The sequence below is a fragment of the Dicentrarchus labrax genome, unplaced genomic scaffold (assembly GCF_905237075.1).
Source record: "Dicentrarchus labrax unplaced genomic scaffold, dlabrax2021, whole genome shotgun sequence".
NCBI lineage: Eukaryota > Metazoa > Chordata > Actinopteri > Moronidae > Dicentrarchus > Dicentrarchus labrax.
The window spans coordinates 31,365,035-31,388,755 of NW_026136721.1; the positions used below are offsets into that span (position 1 = coordinate 31,365,035).

Sequence of the window (23,721 nt, forward strand, 5' to 3'; positions counted from 1 at the left end):
TATGTATTATGTATTAGGAGATTCTCAGCCATGACAGTGATCTGATGACTTGATGTAACATTGATAATGAATTTCGTTCCACCAACTGCAGTGGGACTGATAATAGATGTAAAATTTGTTATTTCTATGACTTCTACATGACTGGCAAACCCCTTCTTGCGGGAACTGTCATAAAACCCATGACCCTATTTCTGACATCAAAAATGAATTGAGGAAGAAGTGACACTTTTAATTGTAATTACACAATTACCGTATATAAGTTTGACACTTGAATACAGTGTTGCCTTCAAAAGAACACACATGGTAAATTAATAAAGTGATCTGAGCTGGATATATCACCTGTTCTTATATTGAACTTTATGACCTTAAACCTCAGATACAGTGACCTCTACATGAGTTTAGATGATTTCAACAGAATACAGCAGCCAGGTTCAGACTAACCATAGGTGCAGTTTACATAGCTTCTGAGGACACAGCAATGGGGTTCAAGTGATCATGTGACCCAGGCAACACAGGTTTAAACCCGTCTAAAACCAGAGCAAACCTAATGCTAGAGCAACAGCCCCAGCATGTCTTGGGCTTATTGTCTAATTGTTTGTCAATCAAGAAACAATGTCCCAGTGTAATAGGGACTTTATTAAATGCTTTTGATGGGTTGTCCAGAGTTACTGTGAAACCGCTATGGAAAGTTTCTATTTCATTTCTTTAATGTAATTTTCCAACCAGTACCACCAACAAATCTGACTTCTCCTCCATTGTATTGAGGTGAAAACTGAAAAAACAGAGACAGATACCTCATGACATTTAGAAAGTACATCAAAACTGTCTATGGCTAGATCCCACTGAAACTAAGATTTTTTTTTTTCCTTCATTTTTAGGTGAACTGACCCATTTTCACTCAAGCAAAGTAATCAATCAAACGTCGTTGAAATGTGAAATGAAGGTCCTGAGTGTGTTTAAAACTTCTGGCATACGTATGGTTTCTCCAGGAAAGGAGACAGTGAAAGAAAGGCTATTTTATTGTGCTCATTTTAATTTTTTGACAAGAAAAGAAAGAAAGAAAGCCTCTGAGAGATCCTATGGCAGAACATTCTCTCTCTGTCTCTCTCTCTCTCACTCCCTCTCTCTTGCTCTCTGGCTCCTGAGTCATTCGCAAGAAGAATACAACACACTCTTCCACTGAAGATTTCCTTGCAGCATGCTCCATTGTCGCTTCTGTCTGTTGTCAGTAGGACCTCTATTTATTTCCACTTTCTAGGCATTGTTGTTTCAAAAACACAGTTTCTCTTCATCACGCTTCAAAGAATAGCAGTGCTGATTAGGGTCACTGTCGACTGGTCGCCTCAACCGCCAGCTTGTTGTTTTCTGATTCTAGACAAGCTCTGCAACTCTCTGACACATGATGAATTCAGGCCATTATTGTTCATAAACAGAATGGGGGAAAAAAAACAAAAACAGTAGTTTAATACATCGCTACATTGATATTACTGTTACTCAAAGAATGCTCAAGTGAGGCTTAAGAATCAAACAATTACAAAATTGCAGTCAGGAAAGTATAAGTTAAGAAACCAGGAAATTGTTCGATTTTCAAAGCAATGCAAAAGTCAAAAAGATTAAAGAAAATCGAATGTTTTAAGGCTGTTGTTTAGTTAAAGCCACAATCTGGGACGTGTAATGCAGAAACAACCACTGTTAATTAGTTTCCTTTTTGGATCGGAGTGGAACTGTTTGCTGCAGAAGCAGAGGAACCATGTCCTAGCTGCTGCAGTACGAGGGGAGAAAAAAACTGCCTGCTTTTAGCCCCACAAATGAATACTTTAGCAGTGCTACAAACAGCTGTGGTGATTTCACTAACCCACGATTATGGCTTTAACTGGGCTTAATGACTTGAGCATTCTGAACTCATTATAGCAGAGAAACAAGATTTTATACAGTGTTTCCATTTACCAATAAACTTTTCATAGTTTGCCAGCTCTGTTGTTTTCTGTTTTGTAGTTTTCAGTGTTGTTTCAAGGAGTCAAGGAGTTCTGTTTCAATTCAGAAAGCGACACGGGTGCCATTCAGTCCGTATAAGCATTTGTAATTACAAATTGTTTGTCAATACTGTTTGTTAAGCTTGTTAAATTCAAAATCCACTGAATTGAAATGTACTTGACTCCAACCCTGGTTTACAGTCTTCTTAAATGAGTTGTAGTAGCACAGTTCTGTATAGAATAAACAGCAGTATTTCTGTTATCACATTTTTCTCCTCTTTTCAGCCTCCAGTATTTAGATCCTGCAGATATTGCAGATATACATGTAGTCTCTTTTCACAACGCTACTGATACTAATCTCGTTTTACTAACACTTATCATATCAGGAACTTTTTTTCAGTTGAAAACCTTTAATAAGGCAAAACCCCATTGCTATTACTGATACATGTTTGCAGTGGCAATTTTGGGCTTCTTGTGGACAACATTTGGTTGACACAAACTCGTGTGAGGAAAGTCGACCATGAGAATCTGCCCCGAGTGGGTCAGATTTTGTTTTTTAAAAAGCCAAATATTCCTTATTTATCGCCAATTCTGAAACACAAGTGGCCATCTGAACAAAGTTTTCTGTCATATAGATGAGGACACTGTTTGAATACAGCTTGTACATCCGAAACAGAAAATCCAGCTGCTAAACAGTATTAATTTCTTAAAGAATACATTCATCTGTGTGTGGTTGTGGTTGTGTATGCATGTGCTAGAGTTGTAACTGTAAGGGTGATGGTGGGTGAATAGTCGGGGCCGGGTCAGGGGCATATAGGGTCAATTTACTACCACAGTACTTTGGTCTTAGAAATGATTGGAGGATAGAAGGGGAGCAGTGAGCCAATGGTGGTGGATCTTTTTGTGCAAATTGTTGTTCTGTTTGGCAAACTGATGTGTATCAATGTGAAGGAAAAGAGGTCTGTAAATAGTAGTATTTAAAATCATTTAAAATACTTCTTTGTGATTTATGAAGTTGGCACAACGGCACCACAGTGGAACCAGAGGAATCCAAAAAATTAAAAGTAAAAACCTGGGAGATGGGAGGAGAAAATAAAACAATGAATTGTTGATAAAACACAGTGGATCTACAGTGTATCGGGAAGGAAGCTGAGAGTTTTAGGTCTTTTCCTAAGAGTCGTTTTTTGATTTTGAACAGTGCAGATATGTTTCCCCTGTGGGAATTGAAGACATTCATTTGAAGATTAGAATTTTAGTTCGATTTCAAAATCAAAAACGTACCATTGTAAGTGAACAGGTAGGTAACTAACTTGGGATTCTGGTTTTCTGAAAAGTCTGAAAGATTTCAAAACCATGTTGTACAAACAAAACAGTCACCTCTGTTGCAAATATAGAACTTCTCTCTCTCATCTGTACAGCGCTCCCTCGTTAGGAGGATAAGGAGCAGGTGTAGCAGGGGTTCACCAAGAGAAAAGACGGCCTTGTTTTTGGCTCAGCAGAGAGCACATTCCTCTTGGTAGAAAAGAAGAACTCAAATGTCTCGTCCATCATACTGTTTGTCTCTGTTGGTGTGCACTTCTCAGCTGAGAGGTTCAAAACAGTCAAAACACAGTCACACGACAGAGCCATGCCATATTCAAATAATAGAGTATTAATGATGAGGAGCATAGGAATAATAAGAAGACCAGTAATGTAATAAGAATAATTAATAGTAATAACATATCATTCTAGGTTTTTTAAATTCTGTATATAAAAACAGTGGCGAGGAGAAGTTGGTACACAGTAGGGCTCTACTATCCCCTTGGTTGATTTGGCACATTATACTCACTCTCTGGTGAGAGCTACCTACTCATTCTCAGCACAGTTGAATATTACTGTTGCCTGGCGACCCACCCAGAATTTGTCAATTATATGTTTCAAATCTCTCAAATGACGGCAAATCTTTCAGAATGTCTTTTTTCGCAGTAGTATCGCAGTGTGCGATACAAAAACCAACCAGAAAAGCAAAATCTCGATTAATCCACTGCCGTAATGAAAATTGGTGAGGTCGATCTGCCGTGGTCAGGTTTTGATGAATGTAAATTCTCAAGGCAGATTAAAAGTGTAGTCGGGCTTTCCAGGATGGGTTGCCCGGCAACATTTAAGGTTTTTGTTCTTAAAGTTGATTTTTTTTTTTCTTCATTCAAAACTTAGTACAAATAGCTACATAAGTCTGAGCTATAATTTTCATTACATTACAAAAAGTAACTCAGTCTCTCTATAAGTTATGATTTTTGTTGTTCAATATAATATATTAGTTTGGTCCTCCTTCATGTTCTCAGAAGCAAAGGCTTGGTTTGTGTAAAGTGTGAGCCTGTGTGTGTGTGTGTGTGTGTGTGTGTGTGTGTGTGTGTGTGTGTGTGTGTGTGTGTGTGTGTGTGTTTGTATGTAGATGTATGTGTGTAGTTTGATTCTGTAGATCCTATAGATCCTGTAAGTCGTGTGTGTTTGTGTGTATTTACAGGTCGTGGTTGTCGTATCAGTCTGTGTTGCTGTATCAATGTGTTATGGGTGCAGTGATGTTGTTTTCCATCTTCAAAGTGTTTGGGGTCTCCAGATGTGGGATCAGGTCTTCTGCTGGGCGGACACACCCTTCCAGTAGTCCAGTATGTCGTGAAGATCCTCATCCTTGGCAAACTGAACCTTTCGCCTCAGTGCGTGTCCGGCTGCCACGTATCCTTCGTCCTCCATGGACGCCTGCCGGTGCCTCTTACGGTGCAGTTTGAATCTCTCCCACAGCCCCAGGGTCGGGGTGCAGAGGAGCCCTTCCTCCTCCTCGTCTTCCTCTGGGCTGGAGCAGTAGCTGAGGTTGTGGTACTGTGGTGACAGTGGGTAGTGAGGCGAGAGCTGGGAGTAGGCCAGCTCCCGCTGCTTGGCCTGCCTGCTGAGGGTGATGGGGTCCAACATGGAGGGCTTACGGCCGCCTGGATGGTGATGGAGCTCCTGTAGGATCTGGGGGTGGTGCTGCAGTTCCTGGAGGTGCTGCTGGGAGCCGGGATAAGAGTGGCGGTGTTCATTGTACTGGCGGATTCTCTGGGCTTCAGCTCGTAGGATAGCTGCTGCTGGGGTGACTGTACGAATGGCATCCCCACCTCCACCTCCCCTTTCTCCTCTCTCTCCGGGTGAGGTCCTCTCGATATAGCGGGTCTCTGACGCGTGATAGCCTCCCTCCGAGCGGAATGAGCGAGGGCTCCGGGCAGAGCCTGGAGATGAGGAGGTGCTAGGCCTTTTGGAGGTTGGAGGAGCCTCCATGCTGTGGTGTCGCTGCAGCGAATGATGGTAACTTCTCCCCCTCTCTTCTCTTCCTCCTCTTCCTCCTTTATACACTGGGGAGAGAAACTCGCCTCCTCTTTCTCCTCTCTCGACTTGCTCAGAGAGAAGCACCAGCTGTGGCTCTGCAGTGGAAACAGCACCTCCACCTGCAGAAGAGGGGGATTTCATTCCCTGTTGAAAGGAGGTAGACTCAGATTTGAGAGCATCTATACAGTTGTTGATGATCTGGTTAACTTTATCAACTTCTTTAGCAATGGTTGAGATCTCTGCTACTGAGCCCTGGGGATTTGCTTGTGGCGACATCTCTCTTTCGCGCTCTCGTTCTCTTTCCCTTTCAATCCCGGACCCTCTCACCTCCATGTAGTTAAGTTTAGCAGGCTTATGTGGCGGTGTTTCTATCACCTCCTGCAGCTTGTATGGATCTATCTCACCACCCTGAGGAAGGTAGGGCATTCTGGATAGACTGTCCCCGGCTGCAAGCTTCTGGGAAACTGATCCTCCGCTCCCTCCCTCTATATCCCCTTCTCCACCATATTTGAGCTCTATCAGAGTCCTCTGGATCCTGCTCATCTTCCTCTCCTTCTCCTCCATGATCCTCCTCTTCCTTAGGCAGTGGACAACTAGGCCAAGGAAGATTAGCATGCCAAACAAACAGCCTAAAATTGTCATAATGTAGTGGGTGGCTGACGACTCATTGGGTAGCCTCTCAGCCCCGGTCCGGCGGCCAGTGGAGAGGGTCAGACAGGTATGGTTAAAACGCAGGGCGTTTCGTATAGAAGCCACACAGTATGTGTAGTCGGTGTTAGGTTTTAAGTTCTTTAGTTCAATATCTTCTCTTTGATTTTTCAGAGTCTGGATATCTGTGAAGAAGCTGTTGTTATAAAGCACCAGGATGTACATTTTCCTATACGGATGAGGAATCTGAACCGTTATCACGGCGCTTGAATGTAGCACCTGTTTTAGCGCCATGATCGGATTGGCATCAGAGAAAATGGTGCTTAAGCTGATTAGGTCATCAGGAGGGGTCCCAGAAGCACAATCATCCAATCCGCATGGAGAGGCAATATCTGGGGGCGGGGTGGTGGAATCGGTCATTACATAGAAGGATGTGGCACTATTCATGTCGTCTGTGCATACAAGACTGAGCACGTGCAGAGCGTTGCGTTGGGTAGGCATACGGGGGTTCTGGCTTAAGAGGTTGTAGCCGAAGAATCCTTGAGGGGAGTCGCACACCATCCTCTCACTGGTCCTGTTGGGGAAAGCTGAGAGCCAGCGCAGGAAACCCAGCAGCTCACAAGAGCAGTTGAAAGGATTTGTGTAAAGTTCACAGGTGGTCAGCTTAGAGAGTCCAGAGAACAAACTGCCATCCAGCACCTGGATCCTGAAAAGGGACAATCATAGATTAAAATTTCACCTTCAGGTACACTCACGATCTACAGTGTCAACAGAAAGTATCAAAATCAATCTTTTTTTATCCACGGATTCTTCTCCCTTGTCAAAACCTTTATCCCTCATTACACACAATGCACCTCATCACATGTAGTAGATTTGCATAACACACCAAGAGATTTGAGTTTGATAGGCTAGTGCTAGCTAATGTAGCTCCAAGCTGTTAACCTTGAGCTGAGGTCTTGCGAGTTTACTTATTTCTGACTTCAAACTCCCACATTCTAGTCTTCAGCCTCCTCGAGTGACGTCATTTGAGGCAGTTTATCGTACATTTTCCTGTACGGGTTAGGAATCTGAGCCAATTTTCGGAATTTTCTCAGATATGCAGTAGTTCTCTGCAAGACCAGGGACGTCATTTATAAAACAGACTTAAGATTCATTTTGAATACCTTATTTTGACGTGGAAATCATCTTAAAACAACCCCCTTAAAAGGGTTTCTTACTGAGTCTTCTTATACTTCAGTTTATGTTCTTAAACATCTCCCAAAGTACCTTTCAACAAACCCCAAAGAGCAGTTAAACTTGTTCCATTCAGCTGTTGCTTTTACATTTAAGCCAAGAGATCAATATCAGTTACAGTACCGATAGCAAGAACAAGACAGTTATTCCCACTGCGAAAAAGTAGGAATCTCAATTTTTATTGAAAAGATGGCTTGTTATAGCATTGCATCCTGGTTTACTGAGGATACTGTCAGTGTGAAAATTACTATCTCTGTGTCTTCTGCAGTGCTTTCTTTTTCCTGGTAAGTCTGTCCAACATCCTTTTAGTGAATTTAGAGAGCAGCTCTTGGGGTGATGATACCAAGCCTGACTTTTAACATTTAACACTGATGTTTTGGCAGTGTTTAAGAAACCTATCTAGCTCCAGTGCAGCTGTGCCTGAAATATTTAAACTCGTTTTCTTACTTTGCTCAGTTAGCATCATACGCCAATGATCCACAAAACATGAACCCCAAGAGTCCGAGAGCCTATTTCGTTTTTTTTGTTAAATTCCACTTTCACATCGTGTTACTTAAAACAGCAAAACCGCTACAGAGCTGCAATGATTCTAATCGATGTATTGTTAAATGGTACTATTTCCCAGAGCATCAAATTGGTTGTTTTGTCCAACTAACAGTAAAAAGCCCTAAATATATTAAATTTTCAGTGTTAAAACAGAGTTCCTCAATTAATCGACTATTAAAATTGCTGTGAATTATTTTCTCAAAGTCATCTAATTGATTAGTCAGCTAACTATTTCAGCACTAGCACAGCATTTCTCTCTCTCTCTCTCTCTCTCTCTCTCTCTCTCTCTCTCTCTCTCTCTCTCTCATTAGACACATATGCACAGACCCAGGTCGGTACCTGTTCATGGAAAGGTCTATATTCTCTATGTTGGGGCATTCCCAGAAGGTGTTGGGTGTAACAGTCTCGATGAGGTTGGCTTGCAGGTAGAGATACTGCAGCTTGCCCAGGCCTCGCAGCATCCCCTCTGTCAGGTTCCTCAACTTGTTAAAACCCATCTGGAGAACCTGGGGAGACAAAGACAAGTGGGATTATTCTAATCTCTGAAGAGCCGGCCAGCACAAGGCACCACTCACTGCAAGCTGGGAACATACAGAACAAACAGACTACAGTTCTGTACAATTCATGTTTCACATGGTGATCTAAGCCTCTATGCTGTGCTGAATTTACTAAGATCTTGTTCACATTTTTACCTCTTGGCACAGTTCCAGCAGCTGGGGTAGATGTGTAAGCATGCCAGCTCATTATGGCTGCGTTCAGCTCAGTTTGGTGAAAACACTTTTGACTCAATGTCTCTGAAAGCCATAATGAGCGAGTGTTGTCTTTCTTGTCTTTGTGTGTGTGCGTGTGTAATTCTGGAAGAATTTAGATCCTTTACACAAATCAAAATCACAGCATCACAGAGAAAAAAACTCACTTTGATTACAGTTAGAAATCCTTCATTCAAAATTTTACTTAAGTAAAAAGAGTATTATCAGCTGAATGTACTTAAATGTTATAGTTGTACTGTATAATGGTACAAGTACCTCAAAATACAGTACATAGTAAATGTACTTTGTGTGTATGTGTATCTAGGTATAAATGTACAATATGTCGTTGCTCACCTGCAGGTTGAATTGTGCTGAGAACGCTCCGTCTTCCACATAGCTGATATCATTCTTGGTGAGGTTCAGATAGGTGAGATTGCCAAAGCGACTGAGTGAAGAATAATGGACCGACCGTATCTTGTTTTCGTTCAGCCTCAGGTCCACAATAGTGCTGTTGAGAGAAGTGTGAACTGTGACTGTTGATGTTTGGCAGAGAGGCAAAATAATGTCGACAAAACTCACTTTTATTGCAAGTTTACCCTACCTGTTAATGTGGGAGGGGATGGCCTCGTAAGGCGGCTGGTTCATACTGCAGATAGCCAGCCACACAAAGCCTTTCTCCCCTTCAATAAGCCAGCAGTCAGCCGTTACCATTGGCAACCGCATTATTGACAGCAGGACGAGCCAACAGAGGAAGGAGCTGGCTGTGGACAGGACCACTGATGAAGAACCTCCAGTCGCGTTTTGTCTCTGCCGTCCCTGTCCTGTCCTCTGGGCCATTTGGGATGTCGTCACAATATCCATTGGAGAAAGCCGACCAGAGATGCTTGCCATCTAACGTTTATTCGTGTAGGCTAGTGCCATTTGAAAGGGAGTGAGGGCTGGTTTATAGAGTAATATTTAAGTGTATGGTGACCTGGTGTTGACTTTTTTGTCGTATTTGTGTCTTTGCTGCTTGAGGTATGCTCACAGCATGATCAAATGCTGTTTCTTCTTAGCTTGTTTTGTAATTGTACAGAAAATTGAAGTTGAACTTGTGTTAGGAATTAAGGATTTATCAAAGCAGAAACGAGTGCAGGAATGGGATGCATCACTTCATTGGCAGTATGCGTGTCTAGGTAAACTGTATCAATTGTTTAATTAGGGGGTCACATTTGATTTGTTATGTATAAATTGGCAAGTGGAAGTCGTCCTAGTGCCAGATTGGCTTGTACTCATGTCTTCTGTGGCCATCTGCATCTCTGATTGGACAAGCACCTCTTTTCTTTCTTCCTCATTGCTCGCTGCTCTGTACTTGGTGTGAGAACTCGTCCCTGGAGGGAAAGGGAAAGAGAGAGGAGGGTGTTGAAAAAGAAGTGCTAATGAAACACAGTGGTTTATTTTGTGAGATACCAACAAACACAACCCTGTTACCAGCATGGTGAGATAGAGGTAGTTATTTCTTCTTATATAACAGTCACACGCATACACATCCACAACACACACAAATTTATGCATGCATACACACATTTCCAGTACGCATAAGACGTTTCTTGACAAGTCCAATTAGTGCACATTGATGTAGATACACAACAAGCACCTGCAAATCTTAAAAAATACACACAGTTTGTCGCTGCTGTACATATACACACACATATTTTCTGCCACACCATTAGCCTCAGGGTCCTTGATAGGCCTGGGCTAAGAATGGCCATTACTCTGATACTGTATCTAATTAATTAATCTGCTCTAAATAAAACACTTCCTGGGAAAACAGCTGATGCCTGAACAGGAGAGACGGAGGAAGGCAGGGAGCAGAAAGAGGCTGTGGAGTGGTGAAGAGGAGGAGGAAAAAGTGTGTGCAGGAGGGTGGTGAGGAGGGATGTTTGGGGGGAGGGGAGAGAGATGGCGAGATGGAGTAAAGTAGAGGGAGGGATAAAGTGGTGAGGAAAGAAAGAGGCAGTGATTCTGTGAGAAAAAGAGGAGGCTGGGAAGAGAGAAGGCTGTAGAGTGGCTCTCTGTCTGGGGAATGTGCTAGAATAGTGGCTCCCTCTTTGAGAACCCTTTTTCTCAGCAACAAACAGGATGTGACATCATGGTGGTGAAAGAGGAGGGGTGGGAAGGAGCAAAAGGTCTAGCCTTCCTCACAAGCATCTTTTGGCTGCTGCTTCCTCCTTATTGATCACAGATGAATAGCAAGGTAGAGAGGTGGTGACGTGTCACCTCTAATCTGATAGGAGGGTAAAAGGGAGCAATGCTTTTGTGAATGGGACAAGGCTTCTCTCAACTTTTTGTGTCCTTGTAAAGAGCAGAAGTCCTGACGTCATACCTCGGCTAGCTGCTGTTCCACTAGCTTCTGTGACTTTATGTTATCTCTCAAGGGTCTATTTGATCTTTCTTTATCATCTTTCTAGTTTCTTAGCTATAATCTGTGCTCCACAGCCAGCCGCTAGTCACTCAGTGTGACAACAGTAACATGTTTTGCATGCATAATGTTTATCATGTTCACGATCTTTGTTTAGCGTGATAGAAAATTTCATGGCAGTCATGTTGTTGAGTGAGTTCACTTGAAACCACAAATGTTAAACTAATAAAGAACTAGAGGAAAAGTCAGGGCACCATAAATGTCCGTATAAAATTACAAGGCTATCCATCTTATACTAGTTGAGACATTTCATCCTGGACCAACAGACCGACCTTGACATTCCCAGAGCCGCGCCACTAGCATCCAGTAAGGGTGGACAGTTTGATACCTGAAGTATTGATTCTACTGATACTTGAATTGGATTGATACAAAAATAATAAACTGATATATCTTATGTTAGATCAGATTCCAGGCACATGTAATCAGTAAAAAGATGCGCTTTTTGTTATTATATTGGTTACTCTGGCCCTTGTATTACTTCAACTTATGTGAAATAGCCCAACCATACTGTTCAGCCCTTCTTGTTCATTCTCATACTCGTCTCAAACTGGTTTGGGTGTTTCAACCTGCTAACATTTAAGCTGGAAAGGTCTTGTGCTTAGATGAATTGTGTTTTTAAAGGCAGCTAAATACAAAAATATTAGACAAATGGAGTAAATCAAACATGTTGTTTAGCAATGATACATTGAAGTGTAGTAGATATATATGTAGTTAATGTGATATTGAAAGAGTTTTCTTTACCTCTATAACAGAACCAGGAAGTTCCGATTTCATCTTTCCATATAAACGTCATATATGTGACGTGTTTGTATGTGTGTACGCTAATGCAAAGGCTTTTCCACCCAGTCAGCACAATCTATAATTGATGGTGAGACTTCCTCCCACATAGCATGAGACAAACTACCCAGTTAGGCCACCAGAGAAAGGTTAGGAACTGCTGCCAGCTACACACACAAACAAAACAAACACACATATGCACAGGAAATGTCCATTCTGCTGACCAAGGGTTCAGCTGGGGTAAACAAACTGTTGACAGCGGAGAATATGGGGGTGTAGCGACTATGCAAAGCAGGGGGGGGAGACCGAAGAGTTTAGTTAACATGCAGAGATGGCTTATTTCTGCCTGACCTCTTTTTGTACCAAGGTGTAAGTGATGTCGACTGAAGGGTGGGAGTGCAGGGCAGCAGAGAGCAGAAAGAGATGCAGTAGCAGTTCCTGGCTTGCACTTGACCTCCTTTTGTAGTATATACTCTTGTAGTAGCTAACGTGATATACGCAGAAGGAACTGTTAAGAGTCTGTCGGCCTCTTTTCTATTTTGCATCATTCATTGCCTTCCACGACCACACTCGCATTCTCTGTGCGTATACACATGCTGCCGCCTCGGCTGCTGAGAACAACCATGTGGAATATTCTAGCACTCAGCATCATGACCAGCTCGCTTTCCAGTCATGTCACACTCAAAGATTTATTGGGTACAAACCGTCATATGGAGGGGAGGGAGACTGCGGTGGACTCTAACCTTGCTGTACTGAAAAGATGACGAGCTATGACGTCATGGACGTGGTGGTTTCAGGATGTATTGCGTAGATGTAGATGTTTTATAAAAAAAAAAAACGTGGGGAAAAAACCTGGAGAACTGGGGCTTGGAATTCTTGATATACACAAACAGACAGCAGTGTGTCACCTTTCTCACACACTCTGCTAAACAGCAGGGTACTGAGCCTCTCTACAGGAATGCTTTTCTGTATAACGTCACTATTTTATTCAGCAACTACACGCACACGCATACACACACACACACACACACACACACACACACACACACACACACACAGTCAAAAGCTGCCAAATTTGCTTTTAACAAGACAAAAAACAGAAAATCCAGCATCCTTTCACTTAGATGTCTTTAATCCTTCATGAGTGAATATCTTCATACACTCATTGATCATAATCTCAGCGAGCTGTCAGCTTGTCAGAGAGAAATGAACGGCAGCAAATGAGGCAAAGTAACAAAAATATTTTAAATCGAAACACAGACTAAAAAGTTTTAAGCTTCAGAAAACTTTTATGTCTAATGCTTGATTATACTGTAAGAGCTCTCTGCATCATACAAGGCAAGGCAAAGTATGTTTATTTGTATAACAACAAGGCAATTCAAAGTGCTTTACATAAAACATAAAAGGCCTCAAGACAAGATGTAAAAGCAAAATAAGGCAATATAAAAGGATGTACTCAGAGAAGTATCCAGAGTCAAACTTGAAAAATACAATAAAGATGTATCCTGTGGAGGAAGGTTAAAGCTTTTCTTTCTACCTCTGCCAAGAAACCTCTGTTTTCAGTGCTGTTTGTTTGATACTTAACAGATTTCAGAGACATCTGGTTGGGGGTTAGGCTGGGAGCCAAGGAAAAAGTGGTTGTATTTTGGTGCAGATCCAGGAGTTTACTTCTGCTGCTTTTACCTGAATGAATAAAGTATGTGTTCAGTGTTTGCTAACGACGAGCGTGTAATTTGATGCAGGTCTAGATGCTGATTTACCTATTAAGATGTTTGTATATTAAAATATCAAAATTATAGTTTGCCATAAGTTATGCACTGTCTTTACGCTTTCTACTTGCCGTAGTTTGGTTTAAAGTTTTTTCTTATCAACGGGCCCCATCTGCTGATGTTCATTGGTTTAATGGGGGCTCCCGACCAAGAAATAATTTGGCACATAACTCCCCGTAAAACCTCAATGGTCTTTCTACGTATTAAACAAACAAGATTCCACCTCTATGGTTTTTACAGTAGCTCAAAGCTGAAACAGGAAGTCCAAACAAAAACAAAGATTTCTCATTCTCAGAAATTTGGATAAGCTTTGGGGTTTGACTCTTGAAACTGAAGGTTTCTTGCCACTCCAATTAACTTGGAGTGTACAATGTTATTAATAATAGAATTATGGCCAAAACTATGAAAATAAAACCCAAGTTGTAATAAACCTTAATTATTCTTTAACACTGAAATATATTTGTGTTCCCACATTATGATAAATACCAACTACACACACACACACACACACACACACACACACACACACACACACACACACACACACACACACACACACACACACACACACACACATCCTATTCCAGCTTCCCATCGTCTCTTTTTCTTCCCTGTGACTGATGAACAGCACTTAAGAGATGGGTTATACTCCTGGGCAGGTTGGGAGCGAGGGAGAAATATGAGCACATTAATAACAGGCACGCATTAATATACGCACATACAGTACATGGACAAAAAAACAGACACACACAGAAACACACACCATTTCAGTGTGTAGTGGGGCGTCACACACTGCCATTACTATTCCAAACCAGTGTGGAAAAGCGGCAGCACCCAACAAAGCTGCAAGGATCCATCAACAGAAAAATGATGATGAAGGAAAAGCAGGAAGACAAATGACCTAAGATGCCCATATACAGTACTGTACGTTTGGACTTACTGTAAATCCATACTGTATTTGCATGTAAGCAAAGGTCCTCTGAGAATAACATTATGATGAAGATAAGGACGGATTCTCATCTTCCTCAGATGTGTTTGTTGCAATGTGGCATCAGAATAGAATAGAATATATGTCTCCGTAGGGAAATTGTTTTGGACTCAGGGTCTGCCTTTCCCATGCTGAATTCAGATTGAACACAGGAAATGATTCATGCATCAAATCCAGTGCAATTGAATCTATATAAGCCTCACTGTTTACTTTTAACTATATTTACAGTCTCAGAATGGTATTAACTTACAGCTAACGCAAACCCAACATTTCCACCTGCTGTTGTTTTATTAAAAAAGCATTATATTGGCAAATGCATATCTACATAAGAAGTCAAGCTTATTTTTGGCATGCTTTTGTCAGCCGATCAGATTTAAATATTGCAGGGAGTAACAACAAGAAGGAGCAGCCACAGTGAGCTGTTCTGTGAGGAGCTGCAGGTGACAGGCTGCACACCTCCAATTCCTCAGCAAGTTAACCAACTCCTCTTACTGCGCCCTGCTGTTGTGTGGAAAGTTGCGCAGCATGAAATCAGATCGCGGTTGCAATTATTTCTGACTGACTTCTTTATCAAAACAACGTGAGTTTGTTTGGCTGCACTGTAAACCGATACACCAGCTGTTTTTCTGACATATTTCTGACAAAGTAGCTGCTGAGTGTTTACTGTATTGAACAACACATACTGTTACCATGGTTACCGAGGGCATTGCCAAATCAACCAGGACTGCAATCTTAAAGATAACATGTTGAACTGCAACTGGTTTTGGCTGCTTATTAAAAGCAACAAAAATAATAAATGTAAGCCATATTTATTGTTCTGCAGTTGATAGCGCCCCCTACATTAGTGTTCTTCAGTAGGTATGCATTTTTGGTACAATGTCGTTACTGTGACTGGTTTAATAAATAGTTTGCAATCTACAATTAAACTACAATTCCAACCATAGACTGTATAATTAAAATGGACGTAGTGTCCGTGATGTCATACCCTTAGCTTTCTGAAGAGCCGTTGTGAAGCTCAGTGTGATCGGCTCTGGCTGTCACCATCTTGGAAGTCTTGGCAGTCTCCGCTGGCTATATCGGCAAATACGTGGGCCGTGTGGGAGCTGAGACGGGCTGAATGAATGGTTACTGAACAACGGCCTGTGAAGGCACCACACTGAAAGCTGCCGTGTCCTTAATTATGTATGAATTTAAGCCTTAATATAATTAAAACGGGTGAGTTACATATGAATTCACACCACATATAATTGTCTTAAAGGGGGAAATTAGCTCTAGAGACCGAAACCATTTTCTGGACCAAACTATAAACATTATTTCTCCTGTAATGTTAATGAAAACGTAATAGCACGATGGGTGCTCCCAAATATTTAAAGTTGTAACTGGGAACATGTCTTTAATCACCAACAGTGGGCTTGTATTAACACTTGTAGATGATGTGCTCCAGTAGGTAGGATGCCACAGAAGTCCTTAAATGTCAATAAAACAACGCCAATGGAAACACCAACACCAGACACCGTTTCCACACGTACTGTTCTTCTTTTGAAAGATAGAAAAGTTTGCATAATAGCTGCTCTATCATTTTAGTTAATATTTTCACAAGCAGTGCGGATAATTCAAAGTTCTGTTCAACTTTAATGTTTTTCTTGCTTTTAACTGCAAAGTTCTTGATTTTGCTTTGAAGAACTCTCCAGCTGCACTGCAAACGCTGTCACAGGCAGCTTCTCTTAATGTTGTATGTATCCTAAAATTTACAAGGCTATTTTAGGATTGCTCCCAAATTATTTAGGTATTTATGTAACACAGAAATGTGGACGTTAGTGTACAGTTTTTCCCTTTGTTGCCTCAAGCCCTGACAGAGATGTGCGAGACAGTCTTTATGATGCTTTGAGTTCATCGTGTAAATTTGTCTGCTTAAAGGCTTGAAAATTCAGAAACTCATTTCTCTGCCGGAGTTCAAAGCCTTCGTTGGAGCTCTGCGAGATGAATCCATGGGAGTTGTCATTGCTCTGAATAAGTTGTTGGTTTTGGTGGGTTTTTTTGTTGTTTTTTTTAAGCTAGACCTCTGTCTCCCAGTCTTTCTGTCTATCTGTCCCCGTCACCTCTGTATTATTTATCTAAAACTTCATCTTCAGTAGCTTGTAGGTGAGGTCTCCCTTGTAGATTTTAGATTTCAGAAGGTGTAACCTGGTTAAATATAGATTTAACCCAAAAAAAAAGAAAAAGAGAGAAGTTAATTCCCCTTGCCTGTGTTTTTACTATGAAGCTTACTGATTCCCCAGGACGCTGAGATGTCAAACTGTGGACGAGCTTGTGAAGAATTAATCTTTTCTCAGTGTCTTGGGACCTCACATCAAACCGCATTACACAGTCTGTTCTGGACGGAACAAAAACTACTTGCCCCTGGTGTATACGCAGTCACACACGCAAACACACACATACTTTACAGGGCACAAATGACACATGAGATTTGTGCAATCGATGAAAGTGAGTCATCTGGATTAGATTAGATTACAGGGTAAGAAGAAGTGAGGAGGAAGGAAAGAAGGAGAGAATAAGAGAGGAGGTACGGGAGTGAAAGAGAGTCAGATCAAAAAGCAGCTCGCTCCGAGGCAAGTACAACTACATCTTTCACAACGGGGGAAACAGAGCGAGTGTGCGTCTGTCTGTCGTCCACACGATTCAAAGACATCCATGAGAATGTAATTTGTTATGACTCCCTGTCTCACCCATCTTCACTCGTCCATTTTACCATCCCCACCCCTTCCACCCCCACCCGACCTCTATCAGAGTGATTGACTTTTATGGAATTTAAGGCTTCAGCGTCACACAAAATCACACATCCCTGATGGGGAACGCAGGCCTACATCTTTCCTCTCCCTCACCCCCGCCTCCCCTGGGGTTTTAAAGGAGGGGGGTAGATGGGGCGGGGGAGTTTGGAGGTTTAGCTGACGTCCAGACTCGGCATGATGGACGTTTCTATAAGAGATATGGAAACACGGAGCGTGACGGACATTTCTATTATAGAAATATTCCACTGCCTGATACCCAGCCTGTGGTGTTGACAGAGAGAGGGAGAGAGAGAGGGAGAGGTTCACTGCTGCGCTGTAGGGGATGGGAACTGGGACAAAATGGGGAAAAATAATAATGCTATAGATACAACCTCTTATTTTTCTCACAGTATAACATCTTTGTCTCATCTGTCTCTGTCTTTTTTCTGTGGCAGAGTCTCTCGCTGTCTGTCTATCTCTGTCTCTGTCTTTGCAGTGTGGGGGTTAGGACAGAATAATAGGCACTGCTGATATAAATCTCCTCCATCGGCCCTGCGGTGCTCCACTTGTCACTCCCCTACAGAAAGAAGTTAACATGTGAGATGCCATGGATGATCCTCTGTGGCGAAGCGATGTATGGTTACGTAATGCATTTAGTATTCAGAGAGGAGAAAGAAGAAAACGGGGACAGAGAAAAGATGGGCAGCAGTGCTGGAAAGAGTTCACATGAAGGAGAGTCGAATAAATGAGAGGAGGACCAGTGGAAATATGTCTAATGTCTAATATATCCTAAACAATGCAGAATAATTATATATACTATATGCTACTCCATTTTGTTTATAAAACACTCAAGGCCTTAGTAGCTGTTCTGGAAATTTTAGGCATATCGCATGACCTTCATTAACAGTAGTCATGAGAGTTGTCATGGAAAGCTCCAGAACAGCTACTAAATGGTCCTTGAGGTGTTTTGTGAACTTCTGTTTCCAAGGTCAAGAATGAACCTCAACAACACTACACATTTTCAGTATTTATGTAATTTAATTCTGACTTTTATAATTCTACAATACAGTATATGCCGAATGTGGACAGCACCTTTTACATACTTTTGTGTACTTGTGGTGTGGGGCTGTATTTTATAGGTTTTGCTAGTTCCCTTTAGTTCAAATGAAAGGACATCTTACTGATACGGCGTTCTATATAATGATATTTAGAGCAGACTTTCTTTTTATTTCTTGTAACCCCTTTATATAAAGTCAAGTACATATCTCATTAGGGGTGTAAGAAAATAGTGATACACTTGAGGATCGCAGTATTTTGTGTTGTGATACTGTATCGATTCTCACACCACACTATGATCGATTTTTGTGTTTATACTCCCAACTGCTAGATAGCAGTGTTGTAAACATAAACTGAAGGCTGTGATGCTGGATGTTTGATGTTGTTTTAAATCTCAATATATTGCCTTGCTTACAGTATTGCAATATAATGCAATGTATTGAATTGTAACCCCTGTATTGATACATATCATATCGCCGGGTTCTTGCCAATACAGACACCTATATCTCATACTGTACTTGTGCCCTTCAAAACAGATCGCATATCTATGAGTTTTGAACATGTGAGCAGTTCAATCAAAGATGGGTTTTCTTTTCCCATATTATTTCATTTTCAGGCCTTTATCTTTATCTCTTTAAAATTCTTAATAGTATTTCACAAAAGAAGCTACAATTAGAGAAAAATCCATATAATATTAATCTTGGGACCCCTTAGAATCTCCTCACAACCCAATCCCAATCCTTCTCAGATAATAACATGCTTCCAACTTTATGGGAGATGTTTGTTTAAGGACCTTTTCTGTTTCAACATGACAATGCTCCGAATAAAGCAACATCCATAAAGAAATGGTGATCTCAACCCCAAATGGGACGCTCGGATTGAGGCTCTTGTGGCTGAATTGGAATAAATTCCTGCAGCCAGGACTAAATCTTGTGCGATTCCTTAACAGAGGGGAATAGCAGCAACAGGGTGGCATATCTATATCAATATCCACAAAAATTACATACAAGCTTAATGTTTGCGTGTCCACATACTTTTGGCCACATATGGTATCTAGGTATTTGAATCATGTATTAAAACTAAACTAAAAATGAACTGAATGAAATTATATAATTGATTTTAGAATTGAAAAAGTTTTGTTTTTAATTTAAAAGAACTTACTAAGAATTACTCACTTTGTCATATCTAATTTCAGATTAAAAGCCTTTTTAAAATTAATGTTTTATTTAATTTGTAATTTTTAATAAATTACAATTAATTTTTTGGTAGTTTATTTTAATTTGAATTCAGCATTTTATAATTAGCTTTTCTAAATGCATCAGTTTAATCATTGATTATATACTTTGATACCAGACTAAAGACTGTAATAAGATGCCAGAAAGAGGTAAAACCTGTCAGGTGTGAGACGATGTTGATGGTATGAAATGTACATCACAAAATTACCTCCATCACCTGACATAGCACTTCACCAAAAGCTGATACACACAGACATGCACACACATAGACACAAACACCGGCCTGCACAGAAAAACAAACACGTACACAGGTGTGATAACTGTGTGTGTGTAGTCTGTCTCTCTCTCTGTGCAGGCAGTAGGCCAAAGAGGGTTTTAACACGCTTAATGGGATTTCACACTCCGAAGTACACACACATACACACTCTCGGACACACAACAATGTTGAAGATAAACATGTCTGAAAGCTATGTGTGATCCCAGACAAATAAACACACACACCCACACATGCACACTCTCTGATATAAAAGGATTTGTCAGGCTCCCACATTGTACACATGCAAAACTAATGGACTCCAATATCCACACAGTAACACTACTGTTACTCACTCATTTCCAAAAGACGCGGCTTTACACACCTGCCAGAATGGAAACAGTCACACCGCAGCTGTATCCTCTGTACAGATCTGCCCTTGTATGTCCGTCCTGCATCAGAATTGCATTAGTGCTACAGTTACTCTTCAGGTGGCGTTAAAAGGAGTTCTCCACTGCAAAGCCTTTTTTTAAAGAGATTTTTTGTCATTGAGGGGGGGGCTGACAGGGAGCAAAGGTTGGAATCCAACCAAGTACTTGCTCTTGCAGCAAGGACTCAGCTGTGATACATGGTGTGTACACTCTACCAGGTGAGCAACTGGGGCTCCCCATCAAATCCATCTTTTGAGTGTAAAGTACTTGCTGCCTGAGGGGCTTGTAAGGTGACTCTGAGAAGTTTGTAGCTTGCTTTTTTTGCAGAGGAGGACAGCTGTAGTAAGATTGGATTCACGGCAGTTACTATAGATCCAAGCGGTGACTCAGACACACAGCTAAAAAATGTGTCAAAATGTTCATTGAAAATTTTCAAACTACTCCTGCACCATAATCCATTTCACCACTGTTGATCTGAACATGACATTACTAAATACAATACTTCTGGCAGAGCTGCAGAGCTACAGTACAGTGAGGCGATAATTAGTGTTGTGGAGAAACTGAGTTTTTGGAACATACTGGATATTACAGATCAACAACAGAAAAGTTTCCATGGACATTTTGACGCTTTTTTTCTGTGACTGTTGGAATCCATTGCAAGGTCAAATCACACACACATTTATAATAGAAAAAGTTCAGACTAAAATCAATTCAGTGGAATTATCACAATCTGTGGATTAATTTGTTCATTTACATTCATTTGACTGATGTTTTGGTCCAAAGAAACGTACAAATGGTCTGAGCTCATAAATGCACAGTAAATATGCATGCAGCTTTTATGTAGACATGAAACCAACCACCACCACCAATCTTAAATACATATATATACCATAAATAATTCTCTGAAAAAGAAGCTACCATATTTTCTGCATGAGGGACTGTCCTGGTGGACTAGTGGTTATAACCACAGCTTCCCATGTTTGATACAACCATAAAGCGCATTTGAGTTCAACCTGTTTTTATGTGCATTTTCAATTGTGTATTGATTAAAACAAAATGCAATAAAGTGCAATGGTGCATCATGATGTACACAAAGGATGTAAACTAAACGTCCACTGAAGCTTCTGCTCCACTGAAGAGACAAAAGGTTGGGGCAGGCAAAAACATCTGATCTAAGACTATAACCTTCCTCAAATGAATACATGAAACAAACATAAATGCAGTATTTCCATAATTTCTTCTACATTGTTTTTGTCTTGTTTTGTCTTCTTCTGTGATGGTTTAATGGCACCAGACTGGAAAATTATTGCCATCAACTGTTTATTTCAATGTGCCCAATTGGCATAACAGTAGTGGATAAAAACATGGATTCATTTGTGTTTTTATTTAATGAATTTCAGGACATCTAGCTACATTTTAAGAGAAAACTGATTATTTTTGCATGTCGTGTCCTTATCTTTTGAAATATTAGCTGCATCGTATTATCCAGTGTTATATAATCCTCTTCTACTACAGTACAACCTTGTCCACAAAACAGATATAGCAGGGTTTGCAGTCAGTCACATGAGTGTAATGTACAAATATGTTGAATTAACTGTGTCAACTGTCTTTTTGGTAACTGAGAGGACATGTAGTTATTGCATCATCATCATTCCAGCACCACCTATTTTTACCTATGAGGGAGCACATTAATTTCACTGTGCTGCATTCTGGTCCAACCGAGCACTGATGTTAGTGGATCCAAGCTGACTGAAGCTGGCATTCTCCAAAAGGAATGCAAGATACAAACTTCTCAGACACCTTTCGAGCCTTCAGGTGGTGAGAATGTGGTACTCAGACGACTGATTTTGTTTTTGTAAGTTATTCCTCTAATAGTATATCTGTTTAGACAGACTATACTTAAAAACAGGTATGTTATGGATCAATCAATTCCTCCAGAAAACAGTCTCCAAAGTTCTCTGAGAAGTGGACTGAATTTTTCCAAACAAGCAGCTTGACTGTCGTTATCTGTTGTCTTCAGAGCATGCAATAAAATATGGGACCCCTACACAGAGAGTGAGTGAGAGTGAGAGAGAGAGATTTCTTCGTAATAGAAAGCAGAGCTTATGTGCTCTGGTAGGTGGACCGTGTTATGGCCTGTCTGAAAACTTTTGCAAAGTTTGGCTTTAGAACTTTAACAGACAAATGACCGGGGCTTCATACCATAACTCATAGAGGAAAGCATCTCTCTCTCTCTCTCTTTCTATTACTACAGTACCTGTCTTTCTCTCATACACAAACACAGACACAAAAACACACATACGCACAGCTAGCAGCAGCTGAAGAAGCATCACTCAGACACCTCAAGCTGTTAATTTCCTTCCTGTCTCAATACATGCAGCCAACTGTGAAATGTTATAAAAGCAACATCAGTGTGTCCACTGAGCACATGTACAAACGCACACACACACACACAAAACGCCAGCAAAAATCACTTTTTTCCCCCACTGCCACTTCCTGATAAACACATTATGATTAAAAGTAGCCATATGCCCCGTAAGACTGCCATGAGTGCATGTTTGTGTCTATACATGCCTGTCAGTCTGTGTTATTTGTTTTCGTGTGTGTTTGCATGTGTGTGTTTGTGTGCGACAGACACCAGTGAGTTGGTGACTAAATTTGGGAGGTCGAACATAATGGAAATGCTGCTCACCTATCCAGGTTGCTGCTGTGTTGACAGAGAGAGAGGCAACCTCTGCTGTGTAGGTGGGAACAGCAATTGAGATAAATGATGGAAATAATGAAACACTATGGTACCAACTTTATTTTTGTCTCTCGCATAGTTGTACGATCTTTGTCACACACACAGAAACACACTGTACAACTACAGATAGCATATGTTGAGTTATATTTTGTGCAACATCCACCAACACCAGCACAGCGACACATCATGAATACTAACTTTAAGAAATCCGCTTTAAAGATATAATATGCAACATTGGCTAATTTTAATATTTAAATGAGCCATGTGATGATTCGCCACAACACGATTGTATCTAGTGCTCACAAGATAGTATCTAGTGCGCACTAGATAGTATCACAAGTTACGGATCTAGCGCACTAGGAACGTTTCTTTTCAGGTCCCTTTAGGGGCTCCATAAAAATGTCTATAAACAATAGACCTAAGTTATATATTTTGTTCAGTTGTGTAGTTACATTATTCCAAATGTTTCCAACAATGTTCAAACTCTGAGAAATCTGTAATTTTATTCAGGTAATGATGCGTTTCACCGGTCGTCTGTTAATGGTGTCATATCCCCTTTGGGCTTTCTTCAGCGTTGTTGTCTGCCAGCAGCTGTCATATATTCACTTTTTTATTCAGTTTTAAGCCACATTTTTACGATACACTTTTTAGATTTTGGTCATATTTTAACGTGATGAATGATTTTAATCACTGGACGTCTGGATCTTAAGTTATTAGAGAAATGTTAACTGAGCTAATGTTCGGCTTGCATC

At 40.9% G+C, this 23,721-nt stretch overlaps 1 protein-coding gene across 2 annotated transcripts in view; it reads right to left on the minus strand.

Moving 5' to 3' along the window:
* Positions 1–208: 208 nt before the first annotated feature.
* elfn1b (extracellular leucine-rich repeat and fibronectin type III domain containing 1b) overlaps positions 209–23,721 on the minus strand; it is a 105,494-nt gene continuing 81,981 nt past the window's right edge. The window contains exons 1-5 of one of the 2 annotated variants that reach the window (XM_051386580.1): positions 20,181–20,257; positions 9,090–9,858; positions 8,843–8,996; positions 8,079–8,245; positions 209–6,666 (exon numbers count right to left, since the gene is read on the minus strand). In XM_051386580.1, coding sequence (XP_051242540.1) covers positions 4,578–6,666; positions 8,079–8,245; positions 8,843–8,996; positions 9,090–9,379 — 2,700 coding nt within the window. In that variant the 5' untranslated portion in view covers positions 9,380–9,858; positions 20,181–20,257 and the 3' untranslated portion in view covers positions 209–4,577. Of the gene's footprint in view, positions 6,667–8,078; positions 8,246–8,842; positions 8,997–9,089; positions 9,859–20,180; positions 20,258–23,721 lie in introns of those variants that run through there. The other variant, XM_051386579.1, reaches the window with a different exon arrangement.